At 43.2% G+C, this 15,568-nt stretch overlaps 1 protein-coding gene across 5 annotated transcripts in view; it reads left to right on the forward strand.

The window, feature by feature from the left end:
• Positions 1-15,568, forward strand: part of LOC143737934 (ATP-binding cassette sub-family C member 3-like) — a 138,869-nt gene that overhangs the window by 100,457 nt on the left and 22,844 nt on the right. The window contains exons 21-24 of one of the 5 annotated variants that reach the window (XR_013203779.1): positions 5,733-5,886; positions 6,678-6,885; positions 9,470-9,780; positions 14,582-14,801. Coding sequence is in view for 3 of the 5 variants with exons in the window: in XM_077229736.1 (XP_077085851.1) it covers positions 5,733-5,886; positions 6,678-6,885; positions 14,582-14,895 (676 nt within the window). In the remaining 2 variants the exon portion in view is untranslated. Of the gene's footprint in view, positions 1-5,732; positions 5,887-6,677; positions 6,886-9,469; positions 9,781-14,581; positions 14,896-15,568 lie in introns of all 5 variants that reach the window. The other 4 variants (XM_077229738.1, XR_013203780.1, XM_077229737.1 and 1 more) reach the window with 4 other exon arrangements.

Consider the following 15,568-nt stretch of genomic DNA (forward strand, 5'->3'; position numbering starts at 1 on the left):
CCGCTTAATATCACATCCAGTTGAATATTAATAAAGCCGTGATGGAGTCAGTAACTGTAGCGGCACCGTAGCTTAATCTGGGTGCTTTATTGATTATTTTAATCATATAGATGAGTATGCATTTTATATAAAAATGTATTAAAAATATATAACATTCACTAAATTAGACTAGCCTTCCTTTTCCAGATTAAAAATAGCGTTGAATGAAAATTTTTGAATACAAGAGACTGTTACTTTAAAGAGGAAGATAATAATCTTCAGGGGGTTAAAAATATTCAAAATAATAATCCAAAATTTTAAATCTTAAAATCATCCATATCAATAGAGTTTATATATCAGTATTCTTCTGTCCCTAACAGGCGTGTGTGTGTGGTCTGAAAATATGGTGTGTGTGTGTGTGTGTGTGTGTGTGTGTCTTAATTCTATCCATATCATTTCAGTTTATATATCAGTGTTCTTCTGTCCCTCACAGGCAGATCAGTGTGTGTGTGTGTGTGTGTGTGTGTGTGTGTGTGTGTGTGTGTGTGTGTGTGTGTGTGTGTGTGTGTGTGTGTGTGTGTGTTTGTGTGTGTGTGTGTGTCTGTGTGTGTGTCTGTGTGTGTGTCTGTGTGTGTCTGTGTGTGTCTGTGTGTGTCTGTGTGTGTCCGTGTGTGTGTGTGTGTGTGTGTGTGTGTGTGTGTGTGTGTGTGGTCTGAGATTAAGGTTTATATATCAGTTTTGTCAGTACCACTAGTTTTTACGATAATCAAGCAGTTGAATTTGAATTAAACCACATGTCATTTCTGTCAGGAGCATAATAGTCAAATACAATTGACAATTAGCATATAGTTTAGATTGGCGGTATGGTTCTGTTCTGGTTAGCCTAGCATGGATAAGAGCAGCAATAACCCTCTTTAGGGTAAACAGAACAGAACCAACATCAATGTATTGTAGATATCATTGATATATATCAGAGGAGCTGGGAATGAAGGAGGGTAATTATCTCCTGAGAAACGAGAGGAGCTGGGGAGGGAGGAGGGTAATTATCTCATGGGAAACGAGAGGAGCTGGGGAGGGAGGAGGGTAATTATCTCCTGAGAAACGAGAGGAGCTGGGGAAGGAGGAGGGTAATTATCTCATGGGAAACGAGAGGAGCTGGGGAGGGAGGAGGGTAATTATCTCATGGGAAACGAGAGGAGCTGGGGAGGGAGGAGGGTAATTATCTCCTGAGAAACGAGAGGAGCTGGGGAGGGAGGAGGGTAATTATCTCATGGGAAACGAGAGGAGCTGGGGAGGGAGGAGGGTAATTATCTCATGGGAAACGAGAGGAACTGGGGAGGGAGGAAGGTAATTATCTCCTGAGAAACGAGAGGAGCTGGGGAGGGAGGAGGGTAATTATCTCATGGGAAACGAGAGGAGCTGGGGAGGGAGGAGGGTAATTATCTCATGGGAAACGAGAGGAGCTGGGGAGGGAGGAGGGTAATTATCTCATGGGAAACGAGAGGAGCTGGGGAGGGAGGAGGGTAATTATCTCATGAGAAACGAGAAGAGCTGGGGAGGCAGGAGGGTAATTATCTCATGGGAAACGAGAGGAGCTGGGGAGGGAGGAGGGTAATTATCTCCTGAGAAACGAGAGGAGCTGGGGAGGGAGGAGGGTAATTATCTCATGGGAAACGAGAGGAGCTGGGGAGGGAGGAGGGTAATTATCTCATGGGAAACGAGAGGAGCTGGGGAGGGAGGAGGGTAATTATCTCATGGGAAACGAGAGGAGCTGGGGAGGGAGGAGGGTAATTATCTCATGAGAAACGAGAGGAGCTGGGGAGGCAGGAGGGTAATTATCTCATGGGAAACGAGAGGAGCTGGGGAGGCAGGAGGGTAATTATCTCATTGGAAACGAGAGAGCTGGGCAGGGAGGAGGGTAATTATCTCCTGAGAAACGAGAGGACCTGGGGAGGGAGGAGGGTAATTATCTCCTGAGAAACGAGAGGACCTGGGGAGGGAGGAGGGTAATTATCTGATTGGAAACGAGAGAGTTGGGTGGGAGGAGGGTAATTATCTCCTGAGAAACGAGAGGACCTGGGGAGGGAGAGGGTAATTATCTTATGAGAAACGAGAGGAGATGGGGAGGGAGGAGGGTAATTATCTCATGGGAAACGAGAGGAGCTGGGGAGGGAGGAGGGTAAGTATCTCCTGAGAAACGAGAGGACCAGGGCAGGGAGGAGGGTAATTATCTCATGGGAAACGAGAGGAGCTGGGGAGGGAGGAGGGTAATTATCTTATGAGAAACGAGGGGAGATGGGGAGGGAGGAGGGTAATTATCTCATGGGAAACGAGAGGAGCTGGGGAGGGAGGAGGGTAATTATCTCATGGGAAACGAGAGAGCTGGGGAGGGAGGAGGGTAATTATCTTATGAGAAACGAGAGGAGCTGGGGAGGGAGGAGGGTAATTATCTCATGAGAAACGAGAGAGCTGGGGAGGGAGGAGGGTAATTATCTCATGAGAAACGAGAGGAGCTGTGGAGGGAGGAGGGTAATTATCTCATGAGAAACGAGAGGAGATGGGGAGGGAGGAGGGTAATTATCTTATGAGAAACGAGAGGAGCTGGGGAGGGAGGAGAGTAATTATTTCATGAGAAACGAGAGGAGCTGGGGAGGGAGGAGGGTAATTATCTCATGAGAAATGAGAGGAGCTGGGGAGGGAGGAGGGTAATTATCTTATGAGAAACGAGGGGAGCTGGGGAAGGAGGAGGGTAATTATCTCATGAGAAACGAGAGGAGATGGGGAGGGAGGAGGGTAATTATCTTATGAGAAACGAGAGGAGCTGGGGAGGGAGGAGAGTAATTATTTCATGGGAAACGAGAGGAGCTGGGGAGGGAGGAGGGTAATTATCTCATGAGAAACGAGAGGAGATGGGGAGGGAGGAGGGTAATTATCTCCTGAGAAACGAGAGGAGCTGGGGAGGGAGGAGGGTAATTATCTCATGAGAAACGAGAGGAGCTGTGGAGGGAGGAGGGTAATTATCTCATGAGAAACGAGAGGAGATGGGGAGGGAGGAGGGTAATTATCTCCTGAGAAATGAGAGGAGCTGGGGAGGGAGGAGGGTAATTATCTTATGAGAAACGAGGGGAGCTGGGGAAGGAGGAGGGTAATTATCTCATGAGAAACGAGAGGAGCTGGGGAGGGAGGAGGGTAATTATCTCATGAGAAACGAGAGGAGCTGTGGAGGGAGAAGGGTAATTATCTCCTGAGAAATGAGAGGAGCTGGGGAGGGAGGAGGGTAATTATCTCATGAGGAATGAGAGGAGCTGGGGAGGGAGGAGGGTAATTATCTCATGAGAAACGAGAGGAGCTGGGGAGGGAGGAGGGTAATTATCTTTTGAGAAACGAGGGGAGCTGGGGAAGGAGGAGGGTAATTATCTCATGAGAAACGAGAGGAGCTGGGGAGGGAGGAGGGTAATTATCTCCTGAGGAATGAGAGGAGCTGGGGAGGGGGGAGGGTAATTATCTCATGAGAAACGAGAGGAGCTGGGGAAGGAGGAGGGTAATTATCTCATGAGGAATGAGAGGAGCTGGGGAGGGAGGAGGGTAATTATCTCATGAGAAACGAGAGGAGCTGGGGAGGGAGGAGGGTAATTATCTCCTGAGGAATGAGAGGAGCTGGGGAGGAGGGAGGGTAATTATCTCATGAGAAACGAGAGGAGCTGGGGAAGGAGGAGGGTAATTATCTCATGAGAAATGAGAGGAGCTGGGGAAGGAGGAGGGTAATTATCTCATGAGAAACGAGAGGAGCTGGGGAAGGAGGAGGATAATTATCTCATGAGAAACGAGAGGAGCTGGGGAAGGAGGAGGGTAATTATCTCATGAGAAATGAGAGGAGCTGGGGAAGGAGGAGGGTAATTATCTCATGAGAAACGAGAGGAGCTGGGGAAGGAGGAGGGTAATTATCTCATGAGAAACGAGAGGAGCTGGGGAAGGAGGAGGGTAATTATCTCATGGGAAACGAGAGGAGCTGGGGAGGGAGGAGGGTAATTATCTCATGAGGAATGAGAGGAGCTAGGGAGGGAGGAGGGTAATTATCTCATGAGAAACGAGAGGAGCTGGGGAGGGAGGAGGGTAATTATCTCATGAGGAATGAGAGGAGCTAGGGAGGGAGGAGGGTAATTATCTTATGAGAAACGAGAGGAGCTGGGGAGGGAGGAGGGTAATTATCTCATGGGAAACGAGAGGAGCTGGGGAGGGAGGAGGGTAATTATCTCATGAGGAATGAGAGGAGCTAGGGAGGGAGGAGGGTAATTATCTCATGAGAAACGAGAGGAGCTGGGGAGGGAGGAGGGTAATTATCTCATGGGAAACGAGAGGAGCTAGGGAGGGAGGAGGGTAATTATCTCATGAGAAACGAGAGGAGCTGGGGAAGGAGGAGGGTAATTATCTCATGAGGAATGAGAGGAGCTAGGGAGGGAGGAGGGTAATTATCTCATGAGAAACGAGAGGAGCTGGGGAGGGAGGAGGGTAATTATCTCATGGGAAACGAGAGGAGCTGGGGAGGGAGGAGGGTAATTATCTCATGAGAAACGAGAGGAGCTGGGGAAGGAGGAGGGTAATTATCTCATGAGGAATGAGAGGAGCTAGGGAGGGAGGAGGGTAATTATCTCATGAGAAACGAGAGGAGCTGGGGAGGGAGGAGGGTAATTATCTCATGGGAAACGAGAGGAGCTGGGGAGGGAGGAGGGTAATTATCTCATGAGGAATGAGAGGAGCTAGGGAGGGAGGAGGGTAATTATCTCATGAGAAACGAGAGGAGCTGGGGAGGGAGGAGGGTAATTATCTCATGAGAAATGAGAGGAGCTGGGGAAGGAGGAGGGTAATTATCTCATGAGGAATGAGAGGAGCTAGGGAGGGAGGAGGGTAATTATCTCATGAGAAACGAGAGGAGCTGGGGAGGGAGGAGGGTAATTATCTCATGAGAAACGAGAGGAGCTAGGGAGGGAGGAGGGTAATTATCTCATGAGAAACGAGAGGAGCTGGGGAAGGAGGAGGGTAATTATCTCATGAGGAATGAGAGGAGCTAGGGAGGGAGGAGGGTAATTATCTCATGAGAAACGAGAGGAGCTGGGGAGGGAGGAGGGTAATTATCTCATGGGAAACGAGAGGAGCTGGGGAGGGAGGAGGGTAATTATCTCATGAGGAATGAGAGGAGCTAGGGAGGGAGGAGGGTAATTATCTCATGAGGAATGAGAGGAGCTAGGGAGGGAGGAGGGTAATTATCTCATGAGAAACGAGAGGAGCTGGGGAGGGAGGAGGGTAATTATCTCATGAGAAATGAGAGGAGCTGGGGAAGGAGGAGGGTAATTATCTCATGAGAAACGAGAGGAGATGGGGAGGGAGGAGGGTAATTATCTCATGGGAAACGAGAGGAGATGGGGAGGGAGGAGGGTAATTATCTCATGGGAAACGAGAGGAGATGGGGAGGGAGGAGGGTAATTATCTCATGGGAGATGAAAGGAGATGGGGAGGGTAATTATCTCATGAGAAACTCCTGAAGGAGCTTATATATGCATACAGTGATAGACGTCGTATTCCTATAGGTAGAGGATCAGCTGAGAGTCACTGATGCGAGCTTGACTAACGTGACCTGCCAGAATTTACGCTACACTTGATTGTTCTTCTGTTGCTCACAGGCAGATCAGTGTGTGTGTGTGTGTGTGTGGTCTGAGATTACAGTATATATATCAGTGTTGTTCTGTCGCTCACAGGCAGATCAGCATCATGTCGAATGACCCGGAGAACCCGAAGAAAATGTCCCGTCGCCGGCGCTTCAGTGAGAGAAAACACTCAGAGCCACCGGTGGAGCAGGAGGAGAAGAAGGAGAACAAGCTGATCCAGGCGGAGACCACTGAGACCGGGCGGGTGAGTGTGTGTGTGTGTGTGTGTGTGTGTGTGTGTGTGTGTGTGTGTGTGTGTGTGTGTGTGTGTGTGTGTGTGTGTGTGTGTGTGTGTATGTGTGTGTGTGTGAAAGAAGGAGAACAAGCTGATCCAGACGGAGACCACTGAGACAGGACGTGTGTGTGTGTGTGTTTGTGTGTGTGTGTGTGTGTGACCGGTCGGGTGTGTGACTCTTGACTGCCCTCGTCTGGAACACATTAACCATCTCAGGCACTTTCAGCAGATGCAGGATTGCTGGAGACTGAAGCTATATGTAACAAGAATTACATGTGTCAGATAAACATCTTTAGCTTAAGTGCGGGAAAGCATCCAGTTTTAGATACTTCTCACAATCAACCCTGTTAATGTAAAGAAAAAATAAAGAAAAACTATTTTAAAAATTATAGTACCCATCATTAGGGCTATTTTTCTATTTTAATTTTAAAACAATAATTATTTTCTTTGTTCATTTATTTATTTTATTTGCTATAAAATAACCAAACATCAATATTATAAAATGTTTATTATATGAAAATTTTTTTTTACCAATCATAACGGATTTTTAACTTTGCCTTTGTTAATTTCTCTTTTTTTTGCTATAAAATAACCAAAGCTCCATATTATATATAATTATTGCAAGAAAGAAAATATTTTATTATTATTATTATTATTATTATTATTTATAGTACCCATTTTGACAGATTTTCCCCCCAACTTTATTAATATAATACATTTTGTCTTTGTTAATTTTTGTGTGTGTGTGTGTGTGTGTGTAGGTGAAGCTGAAGGTGTACTGGGAGTACATGAAGGCTGTCGGGCCGCTGCTGTCGCTCTTCATCTGCTTCCTGTACGGCTGTCAGAGCGCCGCTGCGATCGGAGCAAACTTCTGGCTCAGCGACTGGACGAACGACGCGCAGCTCAACCGGACGCAGGCGCGCGTGGAGATGAGGGTCGGCGTTTACGCAGCGCTGGGCATTTCTCAAGGTGCGGTCATGTGATCAACCACACAATACACACTGACTGACACAAACCTCGCATCACTTCATTCCAAACACACATGCTGTTTCACTGGAGTAAACATATGAGGGATAATAAAATATAAATATGTGTTATTTTATTTAATCATACAGCTTGCTTTATGGAGAGCTTGGCTAATCAGGCCAATAACCACAACTCGTTATTATACAAATGTTTAAACTGATATGCAATCAGGTAAAGTCATATATAGGGTTCACAGAGACATTGAAACACTTCGAAACACTGATAATGAAACTGGAATCACATGACTTTGCACTTTGATACAGGAAGATCTCTCAAATCTCTCCTTTTCCTTGAAAAACAAGTGAGTTTTGTGTGTGTGTGTGAGAGGATTGTGCTCTCCTGCTCTGGCGCCCCCTGTAGGTGTGTGTGTGTGTGTGTGTATAGTGACGCTCTCCTCCTCCTCTGGCGCCCCCTGTAGGTGTGTGTGTGTGTGTGTGTATAGTGACGCTCTCCTCCTCCTCTGGCGCCCCCTGTAGGTGTGTGTGTGTGTGTGAGAGGATTGTGCTCTCCTGCTCTGGCGCCCCCTGTAGGTGTGTGTGTGTGTGTGTGTATAGTGACGCTCTCCTCCTCCTCTGGCGCCCCCTTTAGGTGTGTGTGTGTGTGTGTGTATAGTGACGCTCTCCTCCTCCTCTGGCGCCCCCTGTAGGTGTGTGTGTGTGTGTGTGTGTGTGTGTATAGTGACGCTCTCCTCCTCCTCTGGCGCCCCCTGTAGGTGTGTGTGTGTGTGTGTGTATAGTGACGCTCTCCTCCTCCTCTGGCGCCCCCTGTAGGTGTGTGTGTGTGTGTGTGTATAGTGACGCTCTCCTCCTCCTCTGGCGCCCCCTGTAGGTGTGTGTGTGTGTGTGTGTGTGTGTGTGTGTATAGTGACGCTCTCCTCCTCCTCTGGCGCCCCCTGTAGATGTGTGTGTGTGTGTGTGTCTATAGCGACGCTCTCCTCCTCCTCTGGCGCCCCCTTTAGGTGTGTGTGTGTGTGTGTGTGTGTGTATAGTGACACTCTCCTCCTCCTCTGGCGCCCCCTGTAGGTGTGTGTGTGTGTGTAGTGACACTCTCCTCCTGCTCTGGCGCCCCCTGTAGGTGTGTGTGTGTGTGTATAGTGACGCTCTCCTCCTCCTCTGGTGCCACATGTAGGTGTGTGTGTGTGTGTGTGTGCATAGTGACGTCTCCTCCTCCTCTGGCGCCCTCTGAAGGCATGTGTGTGTGTGTGTGTATAGTGACGCTCTCCTCCTCCTCTGGCGCCCCCTGTAGGTGTGTGTGTGTGTGTGTGTCTATAGCGACGCTCTCCTCCTCCTCTGGCGCCCCCTTTAGGTGTGTGTGTGTGTGTATAGTGACACTCTCCTCCTCCTCTGGCGCCCCCTGTAGGTGTGTGTGTGTGTGTGTGTGTGTAGTGACGCTCTCCTCCTCCTCTGGCGCCCCCTGTAGGTGTTTGTGTGTGTGTAGTGACGCTCTCCTCCTCCTCTGGTGCCACATGTAGGTGTGTGTGTGTGTGTGTGTGTGTGTGTGTGTGTGTGTATACTGACGCTCTCCTCCTCCTCTGGTGCCACATGTAGGTGTGTGTGTGTGTGTGTGTATACTGACGCTCTCCTCCTCCTCTGGCGCCCCCTGTAGGTGTGTGTGTGTGTGTAGTGACACTCTCCTCCTCCTCTGGTGCCACATGTAGGTGTGTGTGTGTGTATACTGACGCTCTCCTCCTCCTCTGGCGCCCCCTGTAGGTGTGTGTGTGTGTGTATAGTGACGCTCTCCTCCTCCTCTGGTGCCACATGTAGGTGTGTGTGTGTGTATGTGTGTATAGTGACGTCTCCTCCTCCTCTGGCGCCCTCTGTAGGCGTGTGTGTGTGTGTGTGTGTGTGTGTGTGTAGTGACGCTCTCCTCCTCCTCTGGTGCCACATGTAGGTGTGTGTGTGTGTGTATAGTGACGTATCCTCCTCCTCTGGCGCCCCCTGTAGGCATGTGTGTGTGTGTGTGTGTGTGTGTAGTGACGCTCTCCTCCTCCTCTCGTGCCACATGTAGGTGTGTGTGTGTATAGTGACGTCTCCTCCTCCTCTGGCGCCCCCTGTAGGCATGTGTGTGTGTGTGTGCATGTGTGTGTGTGTGTGTATAGTGACGCTCTCCTCCTCCTCTGGCGCCCCCTGTAGGTGTGTGTGTGTGTGTGTGTGTGTGTGTGTGTGTGTGTGTTTGTGTGTATAGTGACGCTCTCCTCCTCCTCTGGCGCCCCTGTAGGTGTGTGTGTATGTGTGTGTGTGTGTATGTGTGTGTGTGTGTATAGTGACGCTCTCCTCCTCCTCTGGCGCCCCCTCTAGGTGTGTGTGTATGTGTGTGTGTGTATGTGTGTGTGTGTGTGTGTCTATAGTGACACTCTCCTCCTCCTCTGGCGCCCCCTGTAGGTGTGTGTGTATGTGTGTGTATGTGTCTGTGTTTGTGTGTGTATAGTGACGCTCTCTCCTCCTCTGGTGCCCCTTGTAGGTGTGTGTGTCTGTGTGTGTGTGTGTGTGTAGTGACGTCTCCTCCTCCTCTGGTCTCTCTAACACAGGCGTCCTGGTCATGTTTTCCTCCTTTACTCTGGCAATGGGGAAAATCCAGGGCTCCCGCAAGCTTCACCAGGCCCTGCTGGACAACAAGTTTCACACGCCTCAGTCTTTCTTTGACACGACTCCCATAGGCCGGATCATCAACCGCTTCTCCAAGGACATTTACGTGATCGACGAGGTCCTTCCCTCCACAGTGCTCATGTTCCTGGGCACCTTCTTTGCCTCCGTGTCCACCATGATTGTTATCATTTGCAGCACACCCATATTCGCTCTGGTCATTGGCCCTCTGGCCTTGATTTACTTCTTTGTTCAGGTATTTTCTCCCTTTTATTGCAGATTCTGGACGCGTCCGGGAGGTCCTTAACATTTCATTTCTCCTGAGCATGTGCAAAGACGTCTAAACCTCATCCGATTTATTCCTCTCCTCTTTTGCATGAGTCTATATGGCTTCGTTCAGGCTCTCGGGAAAATCAGACTTTTTTTCAATATGCATTTAGTTTTTTGCACAATTTAAATGTGATAATTCTTGTTTTTATTTGTTCCAGTCTGAACGGTCACTTCAGATATCTAGCTTTTTTTTTTATCTAGTGCACATTTGTTTTGGTAACAAGAGCAAAGTTTATGTAACCTAATTTAAAGTGTGCATTATGCTCATGTTTGCTTATTCTCTACAAAATATGATTTTCTTAATCAGTATTTCTGTCTTGGTTCCCAGCACAAATATCTAAACGTTTTTAAATCAGGATACATTTACTTTTTACTTTTATGTTTGGTTTTATTATATTGTATGTATACAGCTCCTATGCAGCTTGTTTTTCAGTAAGAATATCTATACATTCTTAAATCAAGATATTTATTTTAAAACTGTATCTATGCCAATATATGCTGTCATAATCTTTTTTTCCCTTTGGATTAAGATTATTTTTCTAACCCCATTAGCAGATATTTTTCTTGTTTTAAGCTTAAATTTTGACTCAATATCTTCAGTCATTTTGCTTTTTTTTAAGAGCTTAATTTAAGAATGTTTAGATATTTGTCCTGGAGAACAAGACAGAAACATCATGTTTTGAATATTAAATAGATAATGTGTGTGACAGTGAACGAGTCAAACACACAGATTTTCTCGCAGTGTGAGCGAAGCCTTGTCTTGTGCGACTGCTCACTTCCTGTTTCTCCTGCCCACTTCCTGTTGCTCGTGTGTTTTTACTCTTACACTCATTCAGGAGCACAAACCATCACACAAACACACACATGCACACACACACAGGGACTCTCATGGTTTGTGTTTAAATCATCCTGCTTTTCTGTTAGCGCTGATGATGATTATTGAACTTATTTCCAATAATTTTGAGTTATTAAATGGTGCATCTGTAGTTGAGAGCAGAGCTTTAGTCGAGTTATTATCTATAGTTCTCAAATTAGATATTTCTGATATTTCAGTTGTTGCTCTGAAACAGATGTTTATCTTGAGATCCCGGTATTATCTCATATTTCAGATTAGATCTCAATAATGTCTGCAATCAAAAGACAGAGATTTCAATATGATCTCAAAGGATTTCTCATCAAATTCTTGAAAAAATTAAATTACATTACCGGTCAAAAGTTCGGAATAATTGTCATTATAATCATTATAAATGTCACTTTTGATCAATTTAATGCGTCCTTGATGAATAAAAGTAATAATTTATTCCTTTTTTTTATAAAACCCCAAACTTTTGAACGGTAGTGTGTCTGAGCTTTGAGATCTAATTGTATATAGTATAATGTAAAATCTTTTTGTTTTTATAAATTTGATGGATGTTTTTGAGGAGCCTCGTCAATGTTCATATCTGAGAATCATAAACACTGGCAGAGAATGAAATCAAACAACAAATCAGTGTTGTGTCTTTCACATTTATGCGTTTGGCAGATGCTTATATTACATTATATTGTTATCAGTTCCTGCATTTGAATTGAGTGTGTTTCTCTCCCAGATGTGTGTGTGTGTGTGTATGCATACACAGTTCAGTTTCAGTATTTCTCCAGTAGTGGCGTCACACACGCAGACTGCAGGGCTGGGTTACAATATTGAGTTCTCGATTCTCATTTTGATTAACCAATATTGATTCTTAGATTGGTCTTTGTGTGCAAACCATTATATGTAGCGGCTGCCATTCAATAATCTTTGTGCTTTGATAAGAAACGAAGTCTCTGCTTTCAAATTCTCTTTCATCATGAAATATGCAAGCAATAAATGTGTGTTTGTGTCTCTTTAATGTGTGACAGATGAACCGATCATCTCTTCTTCTTCACTACTAGTTACAGCAGCAAATAAACACCAATGAACATCAGAAGGAATGATGAAAGAAACAGAACAACTTACTGAAATCATCATCAATCATAATCCATCAATCAGTGTTTAACCGCGGAAAGACGTCAATAAAACAGCTGGAGGACAATAACGTCAAAACAAGCCATTCGACGACCATAAACGCGATAGAGTAGAAATAACTGTAGACAGGATATATAGTCAATATATGATTATACAGCGTACAGCTTTAGCTGACAGAGATTTTTTTTGCTTGAGAAAAAATGTACGTACTGTACCTGAAAAATATCCAAATGAATCGATATCAAATCGAAATTGAAAGGAAGTGGAAGTGGAATCGGAAGTGAATCAAAATCAAACTTGTGAATTGAAATAGGAATTTGAGCTTGTAAATCGAAACTGCAATTTAAATAAATTGTAAGCTTGTGAATCAAAATGGGAATTTAATCGGATTGCAAGCCTGTGAATTAAACACGGAATTGAATCGAATCACATGCTTGTGAATCAAAATCGGAAGTGAATTGAATCGCAAACTTGTGAATCAAAATCGGAAATAAGTCGAATTACATGTTCGTGAATCGAAATCAAAAGTGAATCAGAAAATCAGAACGGAAAATTAAAAACGGAATTGAATCGAATCACATGCTCGTGAATCGAAATCGAAAGTGAATCGAATCTCAAACTTGTGAATTAAAATCGGAATCGAATCAAATCGCAAACTTGTGAATCAAAATCGGAATTGAATCAAATCGCAAGCTTTTGAATCAAAATCGGAATTGAATCAAATCACAAACTTGTGAATCAAAATCGGAATTTAATCAAATCGCAAGGTTGTGAATCAAAATCAGAATTGAATCAAATCGCAAACTTGTGAATCAAAATCGGAATTGAATCAAATCTCAAACTTGTGAATCAAAATCGGATTTGAATCAAATCAAATCACAAACTTGTGAATCAAAATCGGAATTTTTTAAACAAATCTCAACCTTGTGAATCAAAATCAGAATTGAATCAAATCGCAAGGTTGTGAATCAAAATCAGAATTGAATCAAATCGCAAACTTGTGAATCAAAATCGGAATTGAAACAAATCTCAAACTTGTGAATCAAAATCGGAATTGAATCAAATCGCAAGCTTGTGAATCAAAATCAGAATTGAATAAAATCGCAAACTTGTGAATCAAAATCGGAATTTAATCAAATCGCAAACTTGTGAATTAAAATCGGAATCAAATCAAATCGCAAACTTGTGAATCAAAATCGGAATTGAGTCAAATCTCAAACTTGTGAATCAAAATCGGAATTGAATCAAATCAAATCGCAAACTTGTGAATCAAAATCGGAATTGAATCAAATCGCAAACTTGTGAATTAAAATCGGAATCAAATCAAATCGCAAACTTGTGAATCAAAATCGGAATTGAATCAAATCTCATATTGTGAATCAAAATCGGAATTGAATCAAATCAAATCACAACCTTGTGAATCAAAATCGGAATTGAGTCAAATCTCAAACTTGTGAATCAAAATCGGAATTGAATCAAATCAAATCACAAACTTGTGAATCAAAATCGGAATTTTTTAAACAAATCTCAACCTTGTGAATCAAAATCAGAATTGAATCAAATCGCAAGGTTGTGAATCAAAATCAGAATTGAATCAAATCGCAAACTTGTGAATCAAAATCGGAATTGAAACAAATCTCAAACTTGTGAATCAAAATCGGAATTGAATCAAATCGCAAGCTTGTGAATCAAAATCAGAATTGAATCAAATCGCAAACTTGTGAATCAAAATCGGAATTGAATCAAATCGCAAACTTGTGAATTAAAGTCGGAATCAAATCAAATCGCAAACTTGTGAATCAAAATCGGAATTGAATCAAATCTCAACCTTGTGAATCAAAATCAGAATTGAATCAAATCGCAAACTTGTGAATCAAAATCGCAATTGAAACAAATCTCAAACTAGTGAATCAAAATCGGAATTGAATCAAATCGCAAGCTTGTGAATCAAAATCAGAATTTAATCAAATCTCAAACTTGTGAATCAAAATCGGAATTAAATCAAGTCGCAAACTTGTGAATCAAAATCGGAATTGAAACAAATCTCAAACTTGTGAATCAAAATCGGAATTGAATCAAATCGCAAGCTTGTGAATCAAAATCAGAATTGAATCAAATCGCAAACTTGTGAATCAAAATCGGAATTTAATCAAATCGCAAACTTGTGAATTAAAATCGGAATCAAATCAAATCGCAAACTTGTGAATCATAATCGGAATTGAGTCAAATCTCAAACTTGTGAATCAAAATCGGAATTTAATCAAATCGCAAACTTGTGAATCAAAATCGGAATTGAATCAAATCGCAAACTTGTGAATTAAAATCGGAATCAAATCAAATCGCAAACTTGTGAATCAAAATCGGAATTGAATCAAATCTCAAACTTGTGAATCAAAATCGGAATTGAATCAAATCAAATCACAACCTTGTGAATCAAAATCAGAATTGAATCAAATCGCAAACTTGTGAATCAAAATCGGAATTGAATCAAATCGCAAGCTTGTGAATCAAAATCTGAATTGAATCAAATCTCAAACTTGTGAATCAAAATCGGAATTAAATCAAATCACAAGCTTTTGAATCAAAATCGGAAGTGAATGAAAACTGAAATGTAATGTAATGGTGAAACTGGCGTGGAAGCCCAGCCCCAGTAGCCTGTCTGACGAGCCAGTGTGAATCAGACGAGTGAGGGCTAAACCCGACTAACCCTCCTCTTCCTCGTTGTGTGTGTCGTTGTGCGCAGGTGTGCTGATTCTGGCCAACGCTTTACTGTGCCGGGCGTACAGCACACTGAAGGCGGCCCGCCACACACACCTGCACATGCTCCAGGCCATCCTGAGGGCACCACAGGCCTTTTTCCAGGCCACTCCCTCAGGCCGGGTCCTGAACCGCTTCAGCAAAGACGTGGACACTATAGACTCGCTCATTCCAGACAATATTGATATCTGGATGCGCACTTTCTGGTACACAGTAAATGTGCTGCTCGTTTGCTCTGTCCTCACCCCTATGTTCCTCATAGTCATAGTGCCGTTAATGCTGTTCTATTGGTGGGTCCAGGTAAATAGGAACAAGTCTGCTAACTCATTAATACAGCATGCTAACATGTGTTGATGTTCTGTATTATCACTGTCGTAGTGTTGTAGTTTTTACACCGTGTGGTTTGGTCATTGGGTTTTGGTGCGTTCAGGGAGTCGAGACTCTGGTGAACGAACGGAGAGACTCGACTCACTGAACTGATGCTGTTCTTTACCCAAACGCACAGGAACAGAATACAGTCCTTCTGTTTTATATTGAATTATTAATCATTTGAGAAAAAGTAATAATAATAATAATTCATTTTTGCAATAATTAATTCAATTATATACTACTACTACTGCTGATAATAATAATATTGATAACAATAATTATTATATAATTTAATATTTTAATGTAATTATATAATTTAAATACCATTTTATTATTATTGACAACAGCAGCAACAACAACAATAGTGGTAATAAATTATTGCAATTATTTATTAAAGAAAATACTACTGCTACTAATATTAATAGTATTAATAATTTGATTAAAAAAAAATATATATATATATATTTATATATATATATATATAATTTAATAAATTGTTGAATTAATATCTAAAATAATATAATACTGCAAGAAATTAATAATAATAGTAATACATTATCGCAATAATTTGTTAAATTATATAATACTGCTGCTACTACTACTA

The sequence above is a fragment of the Siphateles boraxobius genome, unplaced genomic scaffold (assembly GCF_051911475.1).
Source record: "Siphateles boraxobius isolate OS27281-9 unplaced genomic scaffold, OSU_SipBor_1 131, whole genome shotgun sequence".
Taxonomy (NCBI): domain Eukaryota; kingdom Metazoa; phylum Chordata; class Actinopteri; order Cypriniformes; family Leuciscidae; genus Siphateles; species Siphateles boraxobius.